This window comes from Leptidea sinapis, chromosome 18, assembly GCF_905404315.1.
Source record: "Leptidea sinapis chromosome 18, ilLepSina1.1, whole genome shotgun sequence".
NCBI classification, from domain to species: Eukaryota; Metazoa; Arthropoda; class Insecta; order Lepidoptera; family Pieridae; genus Leptidea; species Leptidea sinapis.
This window is the reverse complement of record NC_066282.1, coordinates 3,797,265-3,818,007: the sequence shown is the minus strand read 5'-3', so window position 1 is coordinate 3,818,007 and position 20,743 is coordinate 3,797,265. Positions and strand designations below refer to the sequence as shown.

At 42.4% G+C, this 20,743-nt stretch overlaps 2 protein-coding genes across 10 annotated transcripts in view; one reads left to right on the top strand and one right to left on the bottom strand.

Annotated features, from left to right (window-relative positions):
- The window catches only part of LOC126969486 (WD repeat-containing protein 13-like), a 36,278-nt gene extending 24,461 nt beyond the window's left edge, over nucleotides 1-11,817 (top strand). The window contains exons 7-11 of one of the 7 annotated variants that reach the window (XM_050814947.1): nucleotides 1,268-1,328; nucleotides 1,650-1,732; nucleotides 3,207-3,370; nucleotides 6,532-6,731; nucleotides 11,474-11,817. In XM_050814947.1, coding sequence (XP_050670904.1) covers nucleotides 1,268-1,328; nucleotides 1,650-1,732; nucleotides 3,207-3,370; nucleotides 6,532-6,731; nucleotides 11,474-11,574 — 609 coding nt within the window. In that variant the 3' untranslated portion in view covers nucleotides 11,575-11,817. Of the gene's footprint in view, nucleotides 1-1,267; nucleotides 1,329-1,649; nucleotides 1,733-3,206; nucleotides 3,371-6,531; nucleotides 6,732-11,473 lie in introns of those variants that run through there. The other 6 variants (XM_050814946.1, XM_050814945.1, XM_050814943.1 and 3 more) reach the window with 6 other exon arrangements.
- LOC126969464 (uncharacterized) overlaps nucleotides 1-20,743 on the bottom strand; it is an 85,986-nt gene that overhangs the window by 1,004 nt on the left and 64,239 nt on the right. For all 3 annotated transcript variants that reach the window (XR_007730397.1, XR_007730399.1, XR_007730398.1), the window contains 3 exons: nucleotides 19,552-19,681; nucleotides 15,993-16,109; nucleotides 12,128-15,109 (listed from right to left, as the gene is read on the bottom strand). The gene's annotated coding sequence lies outside the window, so the exon portion shown is untranslated. The remainder of the gene's footprint in view (nucleotides 1-12,127; nucleotides 15,110-15,992; nucleotides 16,110-19,551; nucleotides 19,682-20,743) is intronic.

Sequence of the window (20,743 nt, the reverse complement as noted above, 5' to 3'; positions counted from 1 at the left end):
CTCGGACGGCTAAGTTTTTATTAGCGTACCGTGGGATCGCTCACCGATATGTTTTTTTTATGGAAGATGAGGACAAACGAGCGTACGGGTCGGTGTTAAGTCATCACCGCCGCCCACATGCTCTTGCGACACCAGAGGGAACACAGAAGCGTTGTCAGACTTTAAGGGAGGTGTACGCGCTTTTTTTTGAAGGTAACCGTGTCATATCGTTTCGGAAACACCGCGCAAGAAAGATTATTCCACAGGTTTGTTGTACGTTGAAGAGCTAGTTATAAAAATATCCATGCCCTGTAGTATCACATCGGCTACTGCAACGGCGCAGGCACTGGGGTCATCTGAAGGGAAACAAACCTTGCCCCAAGGGTTGGATGCAAAAAAGGACCGGGGTCGCGTCTGGCCCGACTGTAGCGAGAGTCTTCGTCGACATCCTGCCCTTGTGCGAACATCCTATCCCAATCTTGACTTGTAGTGCCAAACACAGCGGGTCGCTGGTGCTCTGCGACGTTGGCAACAATTGACAAGTTATTAATATTACACCTAGATACACAGTGAATCGTCATACTAGTGAAAGACTATTGTTATGTTTTTTTTAATGAAAATTAGGACGAGACGAGCAGGACGCTCAGCTGATGTTAATTGATACGCCCCAACCAGTACAATGCAGTGCCGCTCAGGATTCTTGAAAAACCCAAAAATTCTGAGCGGCACTACAATTGCTCTCGTCACCTTGAGACATAAGATGTTAAGTCTCATTTAGCCACTTACCCAGTAATTTCATTATCTTCGGCGCCCTTCAGACAGAAACACAGTTATGTTTACACATTACTGCTTCACGGCAGAAATAGGCGCGGTTGTGGTACCCATCCGTTATTAGATGTAAGTCCTACAAAATAGTTTTATTATAACCTAATTTAAGTTCTGTGGATTTTGTGATGTTTTAAATAAATAAATAAACTAGCCGACTTCCTGTGCAAAGGAGCCTCCCACTGGTAATTGTCTACATTACTCGACATACCTGGTAACTGTTAGTATTATTTCGCATCTTATAATTCCATGTAACGATAATCATAACATGGGCTAACTGTCCGAGAAGATCCCTCAATATCCTTCATGCTGTTTTCAACATTCTTCTAGCAGAAACTGAACAGACAGAAACGCAAATATTTATTATTAATACTAATTGGCATGAACCGTGTAATTACAAAATGTTTTTATTTCCGTTATTGCATTTCTTGTTCTATTAATATTCCTGAATATTAGCATGAAGGCGGGAAACGCGCGTGGTATGGTGGAGGTCCTTAACATCTCAACCGGAATATATCCCCGAGGTGAGTAATTTATAACGAAATAGTAATTGTTTTGATTAGAGAAATCACGTTAAGAGAACACTGTGGGACAGTATGGACATTAAGCGAAAATTTTTATATTTTTTAGAACCTGAAACAAAAATTTCGTGCTATGAAGTTATATCGACAACATGGAATCGTGTCCCACCTTTACGTCATTTTCCTATAGTCATAATAAACAAGTAGGTCGAAATTCGCTTGAATATACTTTTCCCTTTTTCCATATCATAGGTAATCTGAAAAAAATATCATTTTTTTTTTCAAAACTTAATAGTTATAAGTACTTGGCACGTTTTCGTTCAGGTGGCAGCAGTATTCTGGGTGGCAGAGTTCTGTCGATAGCGTGCGAGTCTAGCGGCCGAATGTTCTGGGCAGCCAATGATAAGGTACATTCAGTATTTATTATACAACTATATATATCATACTTCGTATATCATTGTACACCCAATGATATGGAAAAATAAATCAAATTTTAACAAATAGTTAAGATCAAAGATAGTATAAACAATCAGCATTTAAGGTTAATATAAACAAGTATAGAACATTAATTAATTTTTATTTATTTATACATTAAATTTGTTAATGTACCAGAAATAAAACAAAACGAAAAAAAATTTTTTTTTAGATAATAATGTATTAATTTTTAATTATTATTATTATACATGCCGACAATTAACTTCAAATCTATAAATGCACTCAAAACAGTATATTCAAATCAGTTTTATAACTAATATTCAATATATATAGATATACTAATAAATTATTAGTAAATACTATTACAGTCGTATATGAAATTGATTTAATAAAAACACCAAAATAATATTAATTTATTCACACTGTTTAGTTGTTCTGTTACGAAACACGTGTTCTAAATATAAAAATACTAGAATATACAACTTGAACATCGATTTTCATCCTAGAACTAACTTCACGATGTAGAATTCAGGTGTCGGTGTGCGCGCGCATCGTATAAATTCACTCTCATCATTTTTCTCCTTCGCGCCAAAAGAAGCATAACTTTAATAAAAAATAGCTATCTGTATTTTATATATTTTTGTGACATATGCGGTAGAAGATGCAGAGAGAACCCACTTCTGGTCCGCCAATCTCTACCTCTCTTTTCTGCGGTCTGCCCACGTTTCTCTTGATGACACTTATGTACTATTGTTATTCTGTGTCAGCGCAGGCTTGTCCCATTCCTGGTGTAGGTATCGAAATCGTAAGTACGCGCGGCGGCCACATCAACGTGGCTATCCAGTAGGGACTCACAAGCGAGCTTTGTTCTTCACCTACTTCACCGGTCCGATTTATGTTTAAAAAATGGAGAAACATAATAAGCAAAGGATATTAAAGGTCATTGCGACCTTAATTTAATTTTTTTAGCTTCCTAAAGACATGAAATTACCATTCGTGATAGCTACCTATTTATTTCTTATACACTAGAGTATTTTGACTATGTCGTGGTCTTCCAACACATACATTATTATCTGCAACTAATGTAGGTGTGACAACTAAAGAAAATTGGTTTAAAATTATGATTACATAACGTGATACATAAGATGATAAGACAAGGTATGAATTTTTTCCCGTAGGTATGTGGTACCTTTTAATTGTTCTTATGTTTATTCACATGTTTAACTGTATTGTTTGTGGCTCTGATTCCTCATAAAAAATAGGTAGGTACAGCTTTAGGTAAAGAAGTCAACCCTAAGAGTAACGCGATAGAAAGGAAGGCAACTTCTAGGTCAATAAAAATGTAGATGTAAATGTACACCTTATTGTTTGTCTGCAAGAGTCCTTATTTCTTTGATTTTGCGGAGTGACACTTGTGTACTTATACCATTACATATTCCGTGGCAGGGTGTGATAGTGAGCTACCGCATGTCGGGCGCGGGCGGGTCGCTCAGCAAGCTGCGGCGCTGCTCCGTGGGCGGCGCCGTCACCTGCCTCAGCTGGAGCCCCTGGCTGGCGCGACACCCCGCGCTGTTGGTCAGCGCGGCCACCGACTCGCTCTACCTGTTCAGGTGCTCACTCACTCGCGCCACACTATGTATACTGGGCGTCAGCCCGTGGCTGGCGCGACACCCCGCGCTGTTGGTCAGCTCGGCCACCGACTCGCTCTACCTGTTCAGGTGCTCACTCACTCGCGCCACACTATGTATACTGGGCGTCAGCCCGTGGCTGGCGCGACACCCCGCGCTGTTGGTCAGCTCGGCCACCGACTCGCTCTACCTGTTCAGGTGCTCACTCACTCGCGCCACACTATGTATACTGGGCGTCAGCCCGTGGCTGGCGCGACACCCCGCGCTGTTGGTCAGCTCGGCCACCGACTCGCTCTACCTGTTCAGGTGCTCACTCACTCGCGCCACACTATGTATACTGGGCGTCAGCCCGTGGCTGGCGCGACACCCCGCGCTGTTGGTCAGCTCGGCCACCGACTCGCTCTACCTGTTCAGGTGCTCACTCACTCGCGCCACACTATGTATACTGGGCGTCAGCCCGTGGCTGGCGCGACACCCCGCGCTGTTGGTCAGCTCGGCCACCGACTCGCTCTACCTGTTCAGGTGCTCACTCACTCGCGCCACACTATGTATACTGGGCGTCAGCCCGTGGCTGGCGCGACACCCCGCGCTGTTGGTCAGCTCGGCCACCGACTCGCTCTACCTGTTCAGGTGCTCACTCACTCGCGCCACACTATGTATACTGGGCGTCAGCCCGTGGCTGGCGCGACACCCCGCGCTGTTGGTCAGCTCGGCCACCGACTCGCTCTACCTGTTCAGGTGCTCACTCACTCGCGCCACACTATGTATACTGGGCGTCAGCCCGTGGCTGGCGCGACACCCCGCGCTGTTGGTCAGCTCGGCCACCGACTCGCTCTACCTGTTCAGGTGCTCACTCACTCGCGCCACACTATGTATACTGGGCGTCAGCCCGTGGCTGGCGCGACACCCCGCGCTGTTGGTCAGCTCGGCCACCGACTCGCTCTACCTGTTCAGGTGCTCACTCACTCGCGCCACACTATGTATACTGGGCGTCAGCCCGTGGCTGGCGCGACACCCCGCGCTGTTGGTCAGCTCGGCCACCGACTCGCTCTACCTGTTCAGGTGCTCACTCACTCGCGCCACACTATGTATACTGGGCGTCAGCCCGTGGCTGGCGCGACACCCCGCGCTGTTGGTCAGCTCGGCCACCGACTCGCTCTACCTGTTCAGGTGCTCACTCACTCGCGCCACACTATGTATACTTGGCGTCAGCCCGTGGCTGGCGCGACACCCCGCGCTGTTGGTCAGCTCGGCCACCGACTCGCTCTACCTGTTCAGGTGCTCACTCACTCGCGCCACACTATGTATACTGGGCGTCAGCCCGTGGCTGGCGCGACACCCCGCGCTGTTGGTCAGCTCGGCCACCGACTCGCTCTACCTGTTCAGGTGCTCACTCACTCGCGCCACACTATGTATACTGGGCGTCAGCCCGTGGCTGGCGCGACACCCCGCGCTGTTGGTCAGCTCGGCCACCGACTCGCTCTACCTGTTCAGGTGCTCACTCACTCGCGCCACACTATGTATACTGGGCGTCAGCCCGTGGCTGGCGCGACACCCCGCGCTGTTGGTCAGCTCGGCCACCGACTCGCTCTACCTGTTCAGGTGCTCACTCACTCGCGCCACACTATGTATACTGGGCGTCAGCCCGTGGCTGGCGCGACACCCCGCGCTGTTGGTCAGCTCGGCCACCGACTCGCTCTACCTGTTCAGGTGCTCACTCACTCGCGCCACACTATGTATACTGGGCGTCAGCCCGTGGCTGGCGCGACACCCCGCGCTGTTGGTCAGCTCGGCCACCGACTCGCTCTACCTGTTCAGGTGCTCACTCACTCGCGCCACACTATGTATACTGGGCGTCAGCCCGTGGCTGGCGCGACACCCCGCGCTGTTGGTCAGCTCGGCCACCGACTCGCTCTACCTGTTCAGGTGCTCACTCACTCGCGCCACACTATGTATACTGGGCGTCAGCCCGTGGCTGGCGCGACACCCCGCGCTGTTGGTCAGCTCGGCCACCGACTCGCTCTACCTGTTCAGGTGCTCACTCACTCGCGCCACACTATGTATACTGGGCGTCAGCCCGTGGCTGGCGCGACACCCCGCGCTGTTGGTCAGCTCGGCCACCGACTCGCTCTACCTGTTCAGGTGCTCACTCACTCGCGCCACACTATGTATACTGGGCGTCAGCCCGTGGCTGGCGCGACACCCCGCGCTGTTGGTCAGCTCGGCCACCGACTCGCTCTACCTGTTCAGGTGCTCACTCACTCGCGCCACACTATGTATACTGGGCGTCAGCCCGTGGCTGGCGCGACACCCCGCGCTGTTGGTCAGCTCGGCCACCGACTCGCTCTACCTGTTCAGGTGCTCACTCACTCGCGCCACACTATGTATACTGGGCGTCAGCCCGTGGCTGGCGCGACACCCCGCGCTGTTGGTCAGCTCGGCCACCGACTCGCTCTACCTGTTCAGGTGCTCACTCACTCGCGCCACACTATGTATACTGGGCGTCAGCCCGTGGCTGGCGCGACACCCCGCGCTGTTGGTCAGCTCGGCCACCGACTCGCTCTACCTGTTCAGGTGCTCACTCACTCGCGCCACACTATGTATACTGGGCGTCCCAAAGCTATGGGACATGAAGAGAAAGTACCTTAAATACCGTAGATATGGTATTTTACTGAAAGAAGACTTTGTTTTTTTTAAAAGTTAGTAATTCTGCATTCAAAGATTTTCCAAAAATTACTTGCCCCGTCTTCGAATCGAACCGACTTAAATGTAAAAAGAAACACTCCTAATTTTATGATGCCAACTGAAAGAATGGTACAGGCGGTACATGCACTGTAGTCGGGTCTACTACTACTGACATCTTAAATTTTAGTTAAAGGTCATCGATGACGGTGAGCGAATATTAGAATAGCATGGACGTTTCTCTGGCCAAGAAAAGAAGCAAAAGAGCGCAAAAAAAAAGAAAGCTGGGAGAGTTTCTTGAGCCGCTTCTTCTCTCTCAGAGCGCCATTTGTTTCCGAAGCGGTAGTAGTATCTAGTATACTAGAAATGACATCAAAAATAATTGTAAAGGAATCATTTTGAGATAATAAATGCCTTTTATGCCTTTAAGAGGACTACATGTAACTGTAAGAAGTGCGCAGGATCACGGACCGCGAGGGTAGCCTGAGCCTCAAGAAGCGGTACGAGACCAGCCACCGCTCGCACAGCGTCAAGTCATCGTTCTGTCCCATCATGTCGTTCCGGCGCGGCGTGTGCGTGGTGACCGGCTCCGAGGACGCCTGCGTGTACTTCCTGGACATCGAGGGTCACGACGACCACCCCGTAGTCAACAAGCTGCAAGGTATCGTGCTGTTGTTCCCCGCCTTATGTGCGACTTTCACTAATAAACTTGTGATTGCGAATAAATAGTATCATCCTATCATAAAATGTTCACAACGCGGCCTATAGCACGATTTTTATCGCACAGTAAAGCACAGTAAGTACAGCAAAATTAGGTACGTGTCAAGGTTACTGCAAAGGTTCGATCCTCGCATGTCAGGTACGTACGTAAATAAAATTTTATGAACGATGCGGGACTCGAACCCACGAACCCTCTCGCGTTTCGTGCGAGTGCTCTTCCAACTGAGCCAACCGTTCGAGTGACGTATCGTTCATAATTCTTGGTATGTCTTGTTTAACTCTCAGGTTTGCCCTGTGCTTCCCCGGGGCGTAAAAAGAATAGGGTAGTCCCAGGCCCAAGGGTGTCGTAAGAGGCGACTACGGGCTTATTGAAAATGGGAGAGTCACGCTACCGTCTTTTGACGTCAGCACAATCGGGCCAGACTCGTCCGGGTTACTTACCACACTCGCACAGAATACCGGCGTGAAGTAGCGGCCTAGTGCCGCTATGTTTCGCATAGGTTAGTGTCGAGGACCGGAGGCCATTCCCATTTTTTAAGCGGCAAATCGCCCGTGCGAATTCGAAGCACGTCGTCAAAATTGGCGAGCAGCTTTCCAGTTACCCGACCGGAACACGCAAGTTCTGGTCGCTATCGAAAGCTGCTCTTGGTAACTTCAACCAGCCGTCCATGCCGCCGTTGCACATGAGGATTGACACCCTGGCCCATACGGCAAAAGAGAAAGCGGATTTCCTGTGCACTCTTTTCGCCTCCAACTCGACTCTTGCCGACAACGGAAAAACACCGCCGACCATCCCGCGGTGTCAGAGCGCTATGCCTGAAGTACAGTTCAGACAGAAAACTGTTAGGCGAGCTCTGTTTTCGTTGGACGTCAGGAAGTCGAGCGGGCCGGATGGCATTTCTCCAATCGTGCTTAGAACGTGTGCCCCTGAGTTGAAGCCGGTGCTAACGCGTTTATTCCATCATGGAAGTCAGCCCTTGTCCACCCGATCCAAAAAAAGGGAGACAGTTCGGATCCGGCAAACCATCGTCGGAAGGCCTGGCAGTTAGCCTGGATATAGCGAAGGCCTTTGATCGTGTATGGCACAAGGCGCTCCTCTCAAAACTTCCATCATTTGGGCTTCCCGAGAGCTTATGCAAGTGGACCTCCAGCTTCCTCACTGGGCGTAACATACAAGTCGTTGTCGACGGTTTTTGCTCGAATCCCAAGCCTGTGAACGCTGGAGTGCCCCAAGTGTGCTATCTCCCACGCTGTTTCTTCTGAATATCAATGATATGTTGGACACCTCCAACATACATTGCTATGCAGACGACAGCACTGGTGATGCCGTATACACGGGCCATGCAAGTCTCTCTCGGGAAAACGTCGACCAGTGCCGGTAGAAACTTGTGTCTTCTATCGAGTCCTCTCTCGAGAAGGTCGCGGAATAGGGTAAATTGAACCTTGTCCAATTCAACCCCCAGAAGACTCAAGTTTGCGCGTTTACCACAAAAGAATCCCCATTTGCCGTATCACCGCTCTTCGACAACACTTTTTTTTATGGGATAGGAGGACGAACGAGCGTACGGATCACCTGGTGTTAAGTGATCACCGCCGCCCACATTCTCTTGCAACACCAGAGGAATCACAAGAGCGTTGCCGGCCTTCGCCTCGCCTAGTTTCGGAATACTGGGTCTCGAAATCTCGAGCGATTGCCAATTCCGTGGCCATCTGGAGGGCAAAGCCAAATTGGCTTCGAAAAAGCTGGGCGTCATCAATAGAGCACGGCAGTACTTCAAGCCGGCCCACATTCTAGCGCTCTTCAAAGCGCAGGTCCGGCCACACATGGAGTATTGCTGTCATCTCTGGTCTGGCGCACCTTAGTATTGACACGGGAGTGGGTCAGGGATTGGAAATAATACTCCGCTTATAGGAACGAGTCTTTATTTGCGTTCACTTTTTCTGAACTTGCACTTCGCCGGTCTGCCGCTGTTCCTCTTGTGGGCGGCGGTACCTTCAACGCGTCACACCGCACCGAACACTAAGTCTCTTCTATCTTCTTCCTCTTGGAACACTTCCACTTTTCACTACTTCTTCTTTTCTTTTTCTTCTTCTTTACACTTTCGAGTCAGAACTAGAACTGCCGTAGGCCACGCTTAGTACGGCTTATATACCCCCGGATCCGTTCTATTTTCAAAATGATTCTCCCATTCCATCTTTAAATTTAAATTGTACTAGAAAATTCTTTTAACTATTTTTATCCTGCTTACACATTTTCCATCCCTTTTTTTCTGTTCGATTTGATCCTGAACTTACTAGAAATTTCCTTTAACTTTACAAAACCCAAAAAAATCCATACACTGGTAGGTGTATCGAACCCGGGTCTACAGCGTCTAAAGTAAACACTTTTCTGCTGAGTAACGAGTATTGCTGACGGAGCTGTTGAAACTAACAATGTTGAAGTTTGACAACTCTCGTCATATACTTCGAAGGGTTGCTACGCAACAGTATTAATTCGATCCATTTAACCGCGTGCAACGCAGACCAGCTCGAATTTTTGGGGACCCAATGCTCTGTGAACGGCTAGATCACTTGGCGTTGCGTAGAGACGTCGCTTCATTGTGTGTCTTCTACCGCATTTATCACGGGGTGTTCCGAAGAGCTGTTCAACCTGATTCCTGCCGCCGAATTCCACCTTCGCACTACACCCCACAAGTTAGGATATCATCCCCGCCATCTGGATGTGTGGCGGTCCTCCACAGTGCGGATTTCAAGGAGCTTTCTTCCACGTACTACAAAGCTGTGGAATGTGCTTCCTTGTGCGGTGTTTCCGGGACGATACGACATGGGTACCTTCAAAAAAAGCGCGTACACCTTCCTTAAAGGCCGGCAACGCTCTTGTGATTCCTCTAGTGTTGCAAGAGAATGTGGGCGGCGTTGATCACTTAACACCAGGTGACCCGTACGCTCGTTTGTCCTCCTATTCCATAAAAAAAGGTTGTGGCTTCATCTACAGGATCTACTTTACAGTTCATAACCTCAACAAATTGCATTTGCATAATATTAGGAAATTGACTTGAGATGTCGCTCCTGCAAATCTAAACAATTTGTTAAGTATACTTATGTTAGAACATAAAATCCGAGTCCCGCATCGTTCATAAAATTTTGTTTTAAAATTTTATTTGTGTATTAATCCCAGAAGTTATCACTGTAAAAACACAACAAATTGTTTAGGTACGTACGTGTTTTCAACTATCTTGCGGTGAAGGAAGCCATCGTTACGAAATCTTAGATACATGTCTTACAAGGCCTTTGAAATCCGGGCTAACGTTTTCACGCAAAATAGGTGCAAAGTAGACATGGAGTTGTGGAAAACAAGCTCATGAACTTAGATAATTTATACGTCTAGATTTGTAGTATTAGATCGTCTAGAGCAGTCTTTCCATACGTGGGGCCCACGCCCCACAGGGGGGCAATTTGATAGTTAAGAGCGGGCAATTTAAAAATGGACTCGTCACGACTTTAACCCTTTCGCTGTGGGTTATTTAAATGCAATGCTGGATATCGGTGGCAAATTTAACAAAGAAAGCAAATTCCAAGAATGTGTAAGAAAACTTTTACTACCGTTTCCATTTTCATGTTGAGCTGAATGTGGATTTAGTGCTGTAAATTATTTACTGATAAATAATTAAATCAAATTGATATAACACAACGCGGAGACTTGAGATTAAAGCTAAGTAAATTGGACCCTAATATAAAATCTCTGTGCAGCAAAGCATCGAGCGCAAGGATCGTCCGATCGTGCTGTATGGATAGACAATGGATAAAAACAGGCCAGGAAGATTAGTTGTGTGCGTGACAAGCTACATCTTATATTTGCGATATAGTATAACACTGTGTTAGTATGCGTGAATTGCTAAAAATCGATGTTAGTTCTAAATTCAATTTTTGTCGACGTACCTATACTTTCATACTCTATCTAGGCGTATAAATGGTCTAAGCTCGTGAATATCAATGTGCTTATGAAAATCTCTCTCCTCAACAAAATCTGTGATTTATTGGGTACGGGATACGGGACCGCCCACAGCAGATTTGATTTCGTCGATCCATCGCAAAGGTGACCTTCCGCACTTTCTTGACCCTATAAAAAAAATGTGAATAGAACGTCCTTGCCCGTCATGTTATTAAATTGTCATATAATAATAATATTGACACACTTTTACACAAATTATCTTGCCCCAAATTAGGCATATAGCCTGATTTATGGGTTGCAAGACAACGATATATTGAATACAATATACTTACTTTAACATACATAACTACATATAAACATCCATGACTCGGAAACAAACATCTATATTCATCATATTGCACATACCGGGATTCGAACCCGGGACCTCTAGCTTAGGACCGCTAACCACTCGGCTATACAGATCGTCAAAGACCGTCTATTATCCGTGTTTCGACAGAGACTATGTCCTAGAGAACGAAACCTATGTTTCAAGATAATAGAAGTAAAACTGGTTGGTCCCTTTGCAGTTCGCAATCTAAGTGACTGTTGGTGGATTTTTATTACCACTGTGCACAAGCTTGCTCGCTCCATCATAAATAATTTAACCAAAGTTATTGGGTTTTAATAATGATTTACCCACAAAGTTTAAGTTAATTATTATATCTCAGCTGATACAGTTATGTTGATACCAGGTCACGCCCATCCAGTGTTGGGTGTCAGCTTCAGTTACGACGAGAGTCTCCTGGCGACCAGCGACGCATCCGGCCTGGTCATCATCTGGCGACGGGGCTGACGATGTTGCGAGCAGTCATATCAGGAATTGACAACGACGATGTTCTCCACGTATTTCATATGGCAGGGGGTGGGAAACTGAAGCCACAATGTGCAATCCACACTTCGGGTTGCACTAACATTAACATTATTAAAATTCCTCATGAGAAAATCAACACTATTAAGTAAAAGATAAGCCGTAGTGTAAATATGATATTTTAACTGATTTTAAATTAAATGTAAATAAAACTCTCTTAATCACATATTTATTGTTTATTTTTCATATAAATACTTAACAAAGTCGCAATATTAAAAACGCATTCAATAATCGACTTTGCACTCCAATTAAAATTTTGTAATTACTGAAATTCATATAAATAATAAATTTAATTGCACAAACGATATAAAAAAAATCCATCTAATGAGAGAACAATCAATGTGTAAAAATTATTTATAAAATCTAATTAGATCCAGATATGGTCGGCCAAGTTATATTGCAACTATTCACTTAACGTTCGATTCTAACCGCATTAGTATTCTAAGAGTTATCGCAAAAATCATCTACTTATATACACCTGTACAAACGTAACATTTAGTAAACAAATAAGAAAAATAATAGTGTACAATTCATAATTTTCATAATAAAAAAAAAACATAACCGATACTTTAAATAATATTTACACGTAACTAAATTCAGACGTATTGGAAATGAAATGATTGCACGTTTCTATACTCAAGACGCTTGCACGCACGCACGCACGCACGCAAACAACGGACACGAACGTATTTATTTATCGCAAACCATCGTATTAAGTTTCATAATATGCTGATTTATATATTTTTATTTATTGAGGGTACGTTTTCAATTGCATTCTATAGCCACAAGTATTTTATTACTATTTATATCTGCAAAAAACAGTATTACTAACTTTAGCAGGTGAAATAATATGGTTTGCGATCGATCGTGTCGAGTACCACACACACCATTAATACTTAAAACTATAAAAGATATCCTTACTAAAAATTGGCTTCAATTACACATTGGACGCCCGTGCGGTCCCCAACTACACTAACTCACTTACGCTATGAGATTCTTATCATAAAAAATATGTGCGAAATAATTTATTGTGCGGTAAAAAATGTTAAAACTACTTTTACGCATAATATGTAGGTCTCATTCACAAATTTATATGATGTGCATTTTTCTGTGTGTTGCAAAGTGGCAGCTTTAAATTGGTTTTATTTATTACTAATATTAATATAATCATGAGTTTTAAAACCCTGTTAGCCTCATACATATTATAGGTGCAGGGAAATATTACTTTCATAGATAAATAGCATGATAATGATACGACATTATTGCTAGACAAAAAAATGTTCATTCAGTTTTATGATAAAAAAAAATTGGTGATATATCTACCTCATTTAATACACACACATACATACACCGCGCGGGCACAATGTATTACGGCGGAAGATGCATTTTGTGCGAACATGGCGCGATCACACACAACGCACAATTTGGCAAATGTAACCTCACGCTTAAACTAATTTCGCTACGCTATACATTACGTATGAAACACCTAGCTTGTATGACGGAGTACAAATCTTAAATAGGCCCTAATATTGTATATTCCCAGTAAACGAAGCGCTATAACTAGTTAATCTACAATTGCATTAATTCACGGACATTTGTACCATTGTTCTGTTCCAATTCACTGGGCGACAAGTGGACCCGACAACTTAACGCTCTATCCAAATGAAGGCACGCTATTGGTTGTTAAATGGCGTTTATTGATAGAACCAATCACGAGACTTCACTGCGTCACTCATGCAAACAGTGACATCTTGTGAGCGTCATATAGTATGAGAGCTAGCACGGTCAAGAAAACAAGAAATTCAGGTAGGTTAATTGTTAGTTATGCTATCTCTCTCACTCTCTCGGACTTCTTTTTATTAATCTTTTTGGAACATGAATCTATTATTAAGAGATATTTTTGGCGTTCTTTACACTATACATGACGCTAATTTTGACAAAGAAAATTATGTTACAATAGGTAGTGATAGAATTAAATAAGTTTTTTGTAAAGACAAAAATAAAGAAAAAACAAAATTTCTTTAAAAGAGAAATTATGACGGTAAGTGACGGCTAAAACAGACAGTTAAAAAGTGTAACGAATTTTTGTAAAGACGTACAATTTTGAACTAGAAACTAATATGATGATAGTGTACAGTACCAATTCAAATTAATGAAACAAAAATATTAAAAAAAAACGACACAAATATCTGGCAAAAATAGATTAATGTTTCAAAAAGTTTAATAAAAAGAAAAAAACCTTTTAAAAATCATTACCTGTACGTTGCATATTAATAAACACAAGCTCCGCCGCCAGCTAGCAAGCCCGCATAACGTCCGGGAGAGTGAAACAGATTCTCTCTCGAAAAAGTTGCTAGCTCTTAGACTAATAGAAGTAATTCCATAGGCAAGTATCGTATAGGCCGTATTTACCAATAGTTTTGAAAATATCACAACTTTTGATTTTCAAACGTATTTGACAGCAAATCTACATTACATATAACGGCGTTATGATTAAATTGCATTTTATATTTGCTCCGTAACTGAAGTTATTGTTTAAATATAATGATTATAAGAGCCACAAAATAGAAGTATTTCATTTCATCAATTCCTGGTATTGTTAAGTTTATATTCTATATTCATCAATAGAAATAAATCGGTTGCAGTAAAAGCCCATGGTTTTCTTAATAAATAAAGGACTAATCAACAGAATTTGGGACATTAGTTTTCCGTTCGAGAGTATTTTTAGAGCTGCTTTCAATGCCGGAGTCTTCATCGCCACTGTCCAATACGGTCCCTTCACCCTTCACCGGTTCCACTTTGCAACTCTCCTTGTCTCCAATGTTATCATCTTCATCCGTGAGTATGATATTTTTCTCGGCGTCGACGGCTTTGCAGCTCGGTTTCCCGAAAGTAGAGAAAGTTGGCTCGGGCATGACGTCATCAGTAGTGGTCGGTAAAGCGAGTGACGTCACGACCGGTGTCTCGTCGCTCATTACGAGCGGGCTGGCGTCGTGAGTGATATCGTGTCGCTTCGCGTCGCTCATTACTAGTGGGGTAGTCGGCTCGGCCTGTCTCTTAGGTTTGTCCAATACAAAGTTGAAGACCCTGCTGTGTCTTGGTGAGGGAGGCACGTGGGGGCTTGGCGGCAAGTCCAGCTTGAGTTTATCTCGAGTATGTCGCAGTCCGCCGAGCGCTTCACTGGGCGAGCTGGGGCTGACTGATTCACTGGAGCTAGTACTATCCGGTTTCCACTCCTGGAGTTTCTGGAAGTTGTCGTCGAGAGTAGAGCTGGGAGTGATGTCCTCGACGCCCGAGTCCGGTGTGGTGAAGTCTAATGAGGGAGTGGCGTGGGGGAGCGCGGGGGGGAAGTCCTCCATGAGAGCGTGCTTCAGGTGGAGCCCGGGAAAGAACTGAGAAGAGACGCCGATGCTCTCGAAAGGTCGGGCTGATGACGAAATGTAGAAATCGTCGTCGTAATCTGCAAGTTTTTGTCAACATAAAGTAATCTGTAAGGCATTCACATATAAATACGGCTTTCTCCCACCTTAAAAATTTTATGAGCAAAAATTTGGAATTAATTAAAAACGGTGCAAGGTATTGAGCCGAAAGGTTTGGTAGATGTAGACATACTATTTTTGTGTCCACGCGGATGACGTCGCGGCAGCTACAGTAGCCACTAGGAATGTTAAAACTGAGATTGAATTATAAACACATTTTATTTCTTACTATTAGTAAAACTTTGTACAATTTTTTTTATTTTTTAATAAGTATAGTATGTAGAATTACTTACATTTTGTTTGTAAATTTATGTTACGAAAAACAAAATTGTAGAGAAATCAGAGCAATTAATAATAATAAATAATTAATAACAGAGCAGCTCGAATTGTTGGGGACCAAGTGCTTGCATCGAACACCTGGATCACTTGGCGTTGCTTTGAGACGTCGCTTCATTGTGTGTCTTCTATCGCATTTATCACGGGGAGTGATCCGAAGAGCTATTTCACCTGGTTTCTGCCGCAGAACTCCACCTTCACACGACACGCCATAAATTAGGATATTATCCCCAACATCTGGATGTGTGGCGGTCCTCCACAGTGCGGTTTTCAAGGAGCTTTCTTCCACGAATAACAAAGCTGTGGCATGAGCTTCATTGCGCGGTGTCCGAGACGATACAACATGGGTACCTTCAAAAAAAAAAAGCGCATACACCTTCCTTAAAGGCCGGCAACGCTCCTGTGACTCCTCTGGTGTTGCAAGAGAATGTGGGCGGCGGTGATCACTTAACAGCAGGTGACACGTACGCTCGTTTGTCCTCCTTTTCCATGAAAAAAGAGAGTTATATTAGAATACGAGTGTCTCACCGTGTCCGTACGCCAGGGCGGGCCGCGCCGCGAGCATGTCAAGAGGAGCGGGCGAACCGAACAGCTGTCCGTAGTCCAACTCCGCCTCCGCCTCTTCCGCGCTCGAAGGCTCCCACTCTGATATAACACCGGCCAATTAAAATAGCATTGCAATTAAATAATAGCTCAATACAGCCTAGCGAAACTCTGTAAGAAAAAAGCGATTGTATGAAACGTGATTGATAGATTGACAGATGACGGCTATAATCTTGTAAAGAAACGGAGATAGCCGAAATCCACTACGTTTTAAGCTATTGTTCGCTTTCAAGCTTAGCCGGATTAGTTTTTTTTTTTAAATTTATTTTACACCCCCAAAAAAATTTTTTACAATTTACTTAAATTTAAGTCCAAATATAAACCCATTCGGATTGTACCGTGTACTACACTCGTTGCATGTTATAAATAACTAAAACTAAGAATATACTATATGACATAATATCAGTACTTCAAACTAATTACAATATGACTTCAAAGCATTTATTACAATTAATAACATTAAACATATATATCTTTAAATGATCAATTCTTGTATATATTTATATATATATATAATTGGAATCTCGGAATCGGCTCCAACGATTTTCATAAAATTTAGTATATAGGGGGTTTCGGGGGCGATAAATCGATATAGCTAGGTTTCAATTTAAAAAAATGTAGTTCTATCCGTTTTAATGAGAAACAGCTACAATAACTTTAGAATACAAAGGTAAATTTCGACACTATATACAAGACTATAGTAGCTCAGATGGGACATTGGGTGAACCGGAAAGCAGAAGACCCGGTTCGAATCCAGATGTCCTATTAGTTTTTTTTTTAAATTCAAGTTTGTACATTCTTAAAAATCCGAGCAAGGCTTGGTTGTCCGGATATTAACATTAAACACTTATTCTAATTTTTACAAACTTATTATATAAAATTACAAACCTAGTTCTTAAATGAAACTACCCGTACCGGCCTTTAAATGATGTATATTTAAAAATAATTAAAATACAATTTGAGCAAGGGTCGTAGGGTGTATTGTTGGTTGATCTAGTTTGTCCTTGTAGCTCGGTACTCCCCTGACGTTGAAGACGCCGGTGCAGGCCCCTCAGCTGGAGGTTATGACTCGACGTGTCACAGGTGATTCCCGATACTCGGTGTCCGGGTAACTAATCACCGGAACTTGGTGGAATTATATCTTTTAACGTTCCAAAATCTTATCCTGGAACCCCTATCGGGGTGACGATAATCCTTGAAACTTATTTTTATATTATGTTAAGACAACCGGTGATTAAAAAAATTATATAACTAGGTATTTTACGGCAAACGTGATAAGTCACTGCACGAATGAAGTGTTGCTATTACCGAGCGCAGCCGTGGTATGGCGATAGCCGGGCGACGGGTGACGCGAGCGAGCCATGCATTTTTTATGAACAGCAAAAAACTCGCCTACGCTCGCGCACAAAAGTGTTTACGTTTTATTATTTATTAGTTTTTATTATTTTATGTTATTAGTTTATTTTTATTTCATTATTTTATGTAAAATGACGTATGTAATGTAAATACAACGTTACACCGTAGACATTTACAAGTACCCTTCAATTCACTTACGTTTGTGTATTATTGTCGCTATATATTGCAATTACTATTTAAATTTTTTGTCAATATCATTGCAATTTCAAATATGCGGAATTATGGTGAAAGTAAGCACATCTTGTATTTAATAAATAAAAGTCGCCGCCCCCATCCTGTAAATTTTTCAGTTGAAATCAGCTTAAATGAACTTTATTATTTATCAGTTAGGCCCGACTAATTATTTTTGAAGCGACACAACTTTCATTCATTTATTTTACGCAATCGATTGGAAGGCATAAGCAAATTGATTGGAAAAGTGAGGATATAGTAATAGAAACTGTTCTTCAAGTGCTATATATCTCCTAGAAATAAAACTATATGTATGTTACTATATAACATCTCGTCGATGGACTCTACTGTGTCACAGATAACCGAGATCGGGAGCGCGCTTACTATCTGCTTATGTGAGTGAGGTTGGGCATTGAATTATCTGCAAAATTATTAAGCCTAGTTATAAATTAACCGAGTAATTGAGAGACTTAAATACCAAGTTTGAATTAGGATTTAGGAAACTGTCAGATCTATTTGATAGGGAGCCGTATACAACTACGACCGTAAGGCCTTTAGGGAACGCACACGATAATTAACTGCATATGTGCAACAAAAGCCCGTTGTATGGATCTTTATAAAAATTGCGCTGCAAGCAAAGCGGTAAGAAAAGAAATAGTGATTAATCCAAATTTCCATTGCTGAATAAAGAACGAATGCACTAAGAACAGCACGCTGTGTATAAGTTACAAATTATAAATATCAAAATATTTTTCGTGACGTCACAAAATGGCCCAACGGAAGACCAACGCTGGTTTTCAGACCAGCAAACATGCTGAGTTGGGACCATCTTTTAAATCGTATATAATAGAAATGTTTCAGTCTTTTAGTTTTTTGCTTGTTTATCAATCTTAAGTTTATATTTATTTTTATACTTTCAAATTGAATACGACAAAAGATGTCGAACAATGCCGTGTGAGGTAAACGCAAGTGTTTTAAGCCCATCGGACGTTCGATAAAATATTTATTCGTTTGTTTAACCTCCGATAGCTAATAGCCTGTATAATCTAGGTATGTAAAGAGGTTTTATCTCTGAATATAGACAACTCACATTGTCAAACAGAAATAAATAAAAATATTCAATAATATTAACAATGCAAACAAGTAAAATTTACGCGGGAAACTGTAATTATCGCCGAAGTTATTAGTACGTTATAGGGGTTACGTTCGTACGGTTGAGATGCGACGATTTTAGTTATAGAAACAAATAGTTTGAAGTCGATAAGTTCAGGTTTATCGAATTTCAATCATTAATGATTCGTGTTCACTTCGATTTAACAAAATCGTTTAGTGTTAAGCCTAAGTGACCCGAGGTTAATATTATGAAATGACGTCCGTCGGCCGTATTTTTCTGATCGAAGGCTTACCATACAAGAGCCCTAGCTTCTTTAGGTCACATCAATTTTATCGGAGAGATGATGACTGTTTTAGCTCTAATATGGAATTAGGAATACAATTTTTTAACAAACGTATATTAACGACGTTTTAAACATTGAATAAGTAATTTGATGCGCCACTCGCAAGCGTCCAGAGAACTAATTTTGACGTATAATACAAATGGCTGCGAGAGAAGCGTATACCATGAAGTATTATTGCATTCTGAATTAATTTCGATCGTTTTCCGTCTTATTTATACTGGAATCAACGTAATAAAGAACACAATTTTTTTCGTAAATAGTTTTCCTATCCATGTTTGTTTAGCTGAGGTTGTCAACACTAGTTTTAGTACCGCAGACTCTCGCTACATGGCCAACAGCGCCAAAATGGCGGATATCAAACAGGCACAAAAGCACTTTGACAGCCGCCAGTGCATTGGTAAATGGTAGAAGTCAGTGATAAGACCATAGAGTATATGTACCGCAGTAGGTGGAGAGGTCGGGCACGCAGTGAGGCGAGTCGAGCTCTAGTGCGTGCGTCTCCCGCGGGTACTCGTACACGCAGTGGTACTTCTGCCTCTTGAACACCACGCGCTTCTTGCTGTCCTGTAACTACATACACACACATAAATTCAAATATTTTTATTCAAAATAGGATTTAAAATCACTTATTGAACGTCAAAAGAGACTGCCTCAGACCTGAGAAGATTGGGCGCAAGAAACTCAGCGGGCTTTTTTTTATATAAAATATGGATTACAATGTTATATCGTACAATAAACATTTATAATTAAAGAGCCTAAGGGTGATCGCTTTATTCCCAGTCCGTTGTGTCATTAAGAAAATCGTTTATGCTATAATAACCTTTCCCACACAAACGTTTTTTAACAATTCTTTTAAATTTCGTAACACATTTGTTTTGTACATTTTCTGGGATCATATTGTAGAAGCATATACATCGCCCAACAAAAGACTTACTAACTCGACCCAACCGAGTAGTAGGCATAACAAGTTTATGTTTGTTCCTCGTGTTAACATTATCAAAAATGTATTCAGAAGCAACAGTCAAAATGTTTATTTATTTGTTTATTAATGTTTATTTTTCATAATGAATGGGTACCATCGAAGTATTATTATATAAATTGATTTACCCCTATAGCCCAATGGTTGACCAATGACCCTGCCTACTGAGCTAGAGGTCCCGGGTTCGAATCCCGGTCGGTGCAAACATTTATTTGATTAATATGAACGTTTGTTTCTGAGCCATGGATGTTTATATATATTTATGTATGTTTAAGTAAGTATATTGTATTAAATATATCGTTGTCTTGTACCCATAGTACAGGCTATGCCTAGTTGGGGCAATATAATTTTTTAAGTGTGTCAATATTTAAATATTTAATGGTTTATTATAAAATGTTTATGTAGTAATAAAACTTTAGGAGTAGTAAATATAAACTATTTCGCTACCAGTCCGCAGCTACTTTTATTTTTATCTCTAGCATAATTCACCTTCATTTGTAAAACAACAGCGGTTAAGTTCTACTTGCTGTAGAGGCTCAATGTTAGTATTATTTTAAAGACAAAGGTGTGGGTAGAGTAACTAATACTATAAAAAATATATTTTTTTTCTAACTTCATAATATCTTGCGACATACATATATATATATATATAT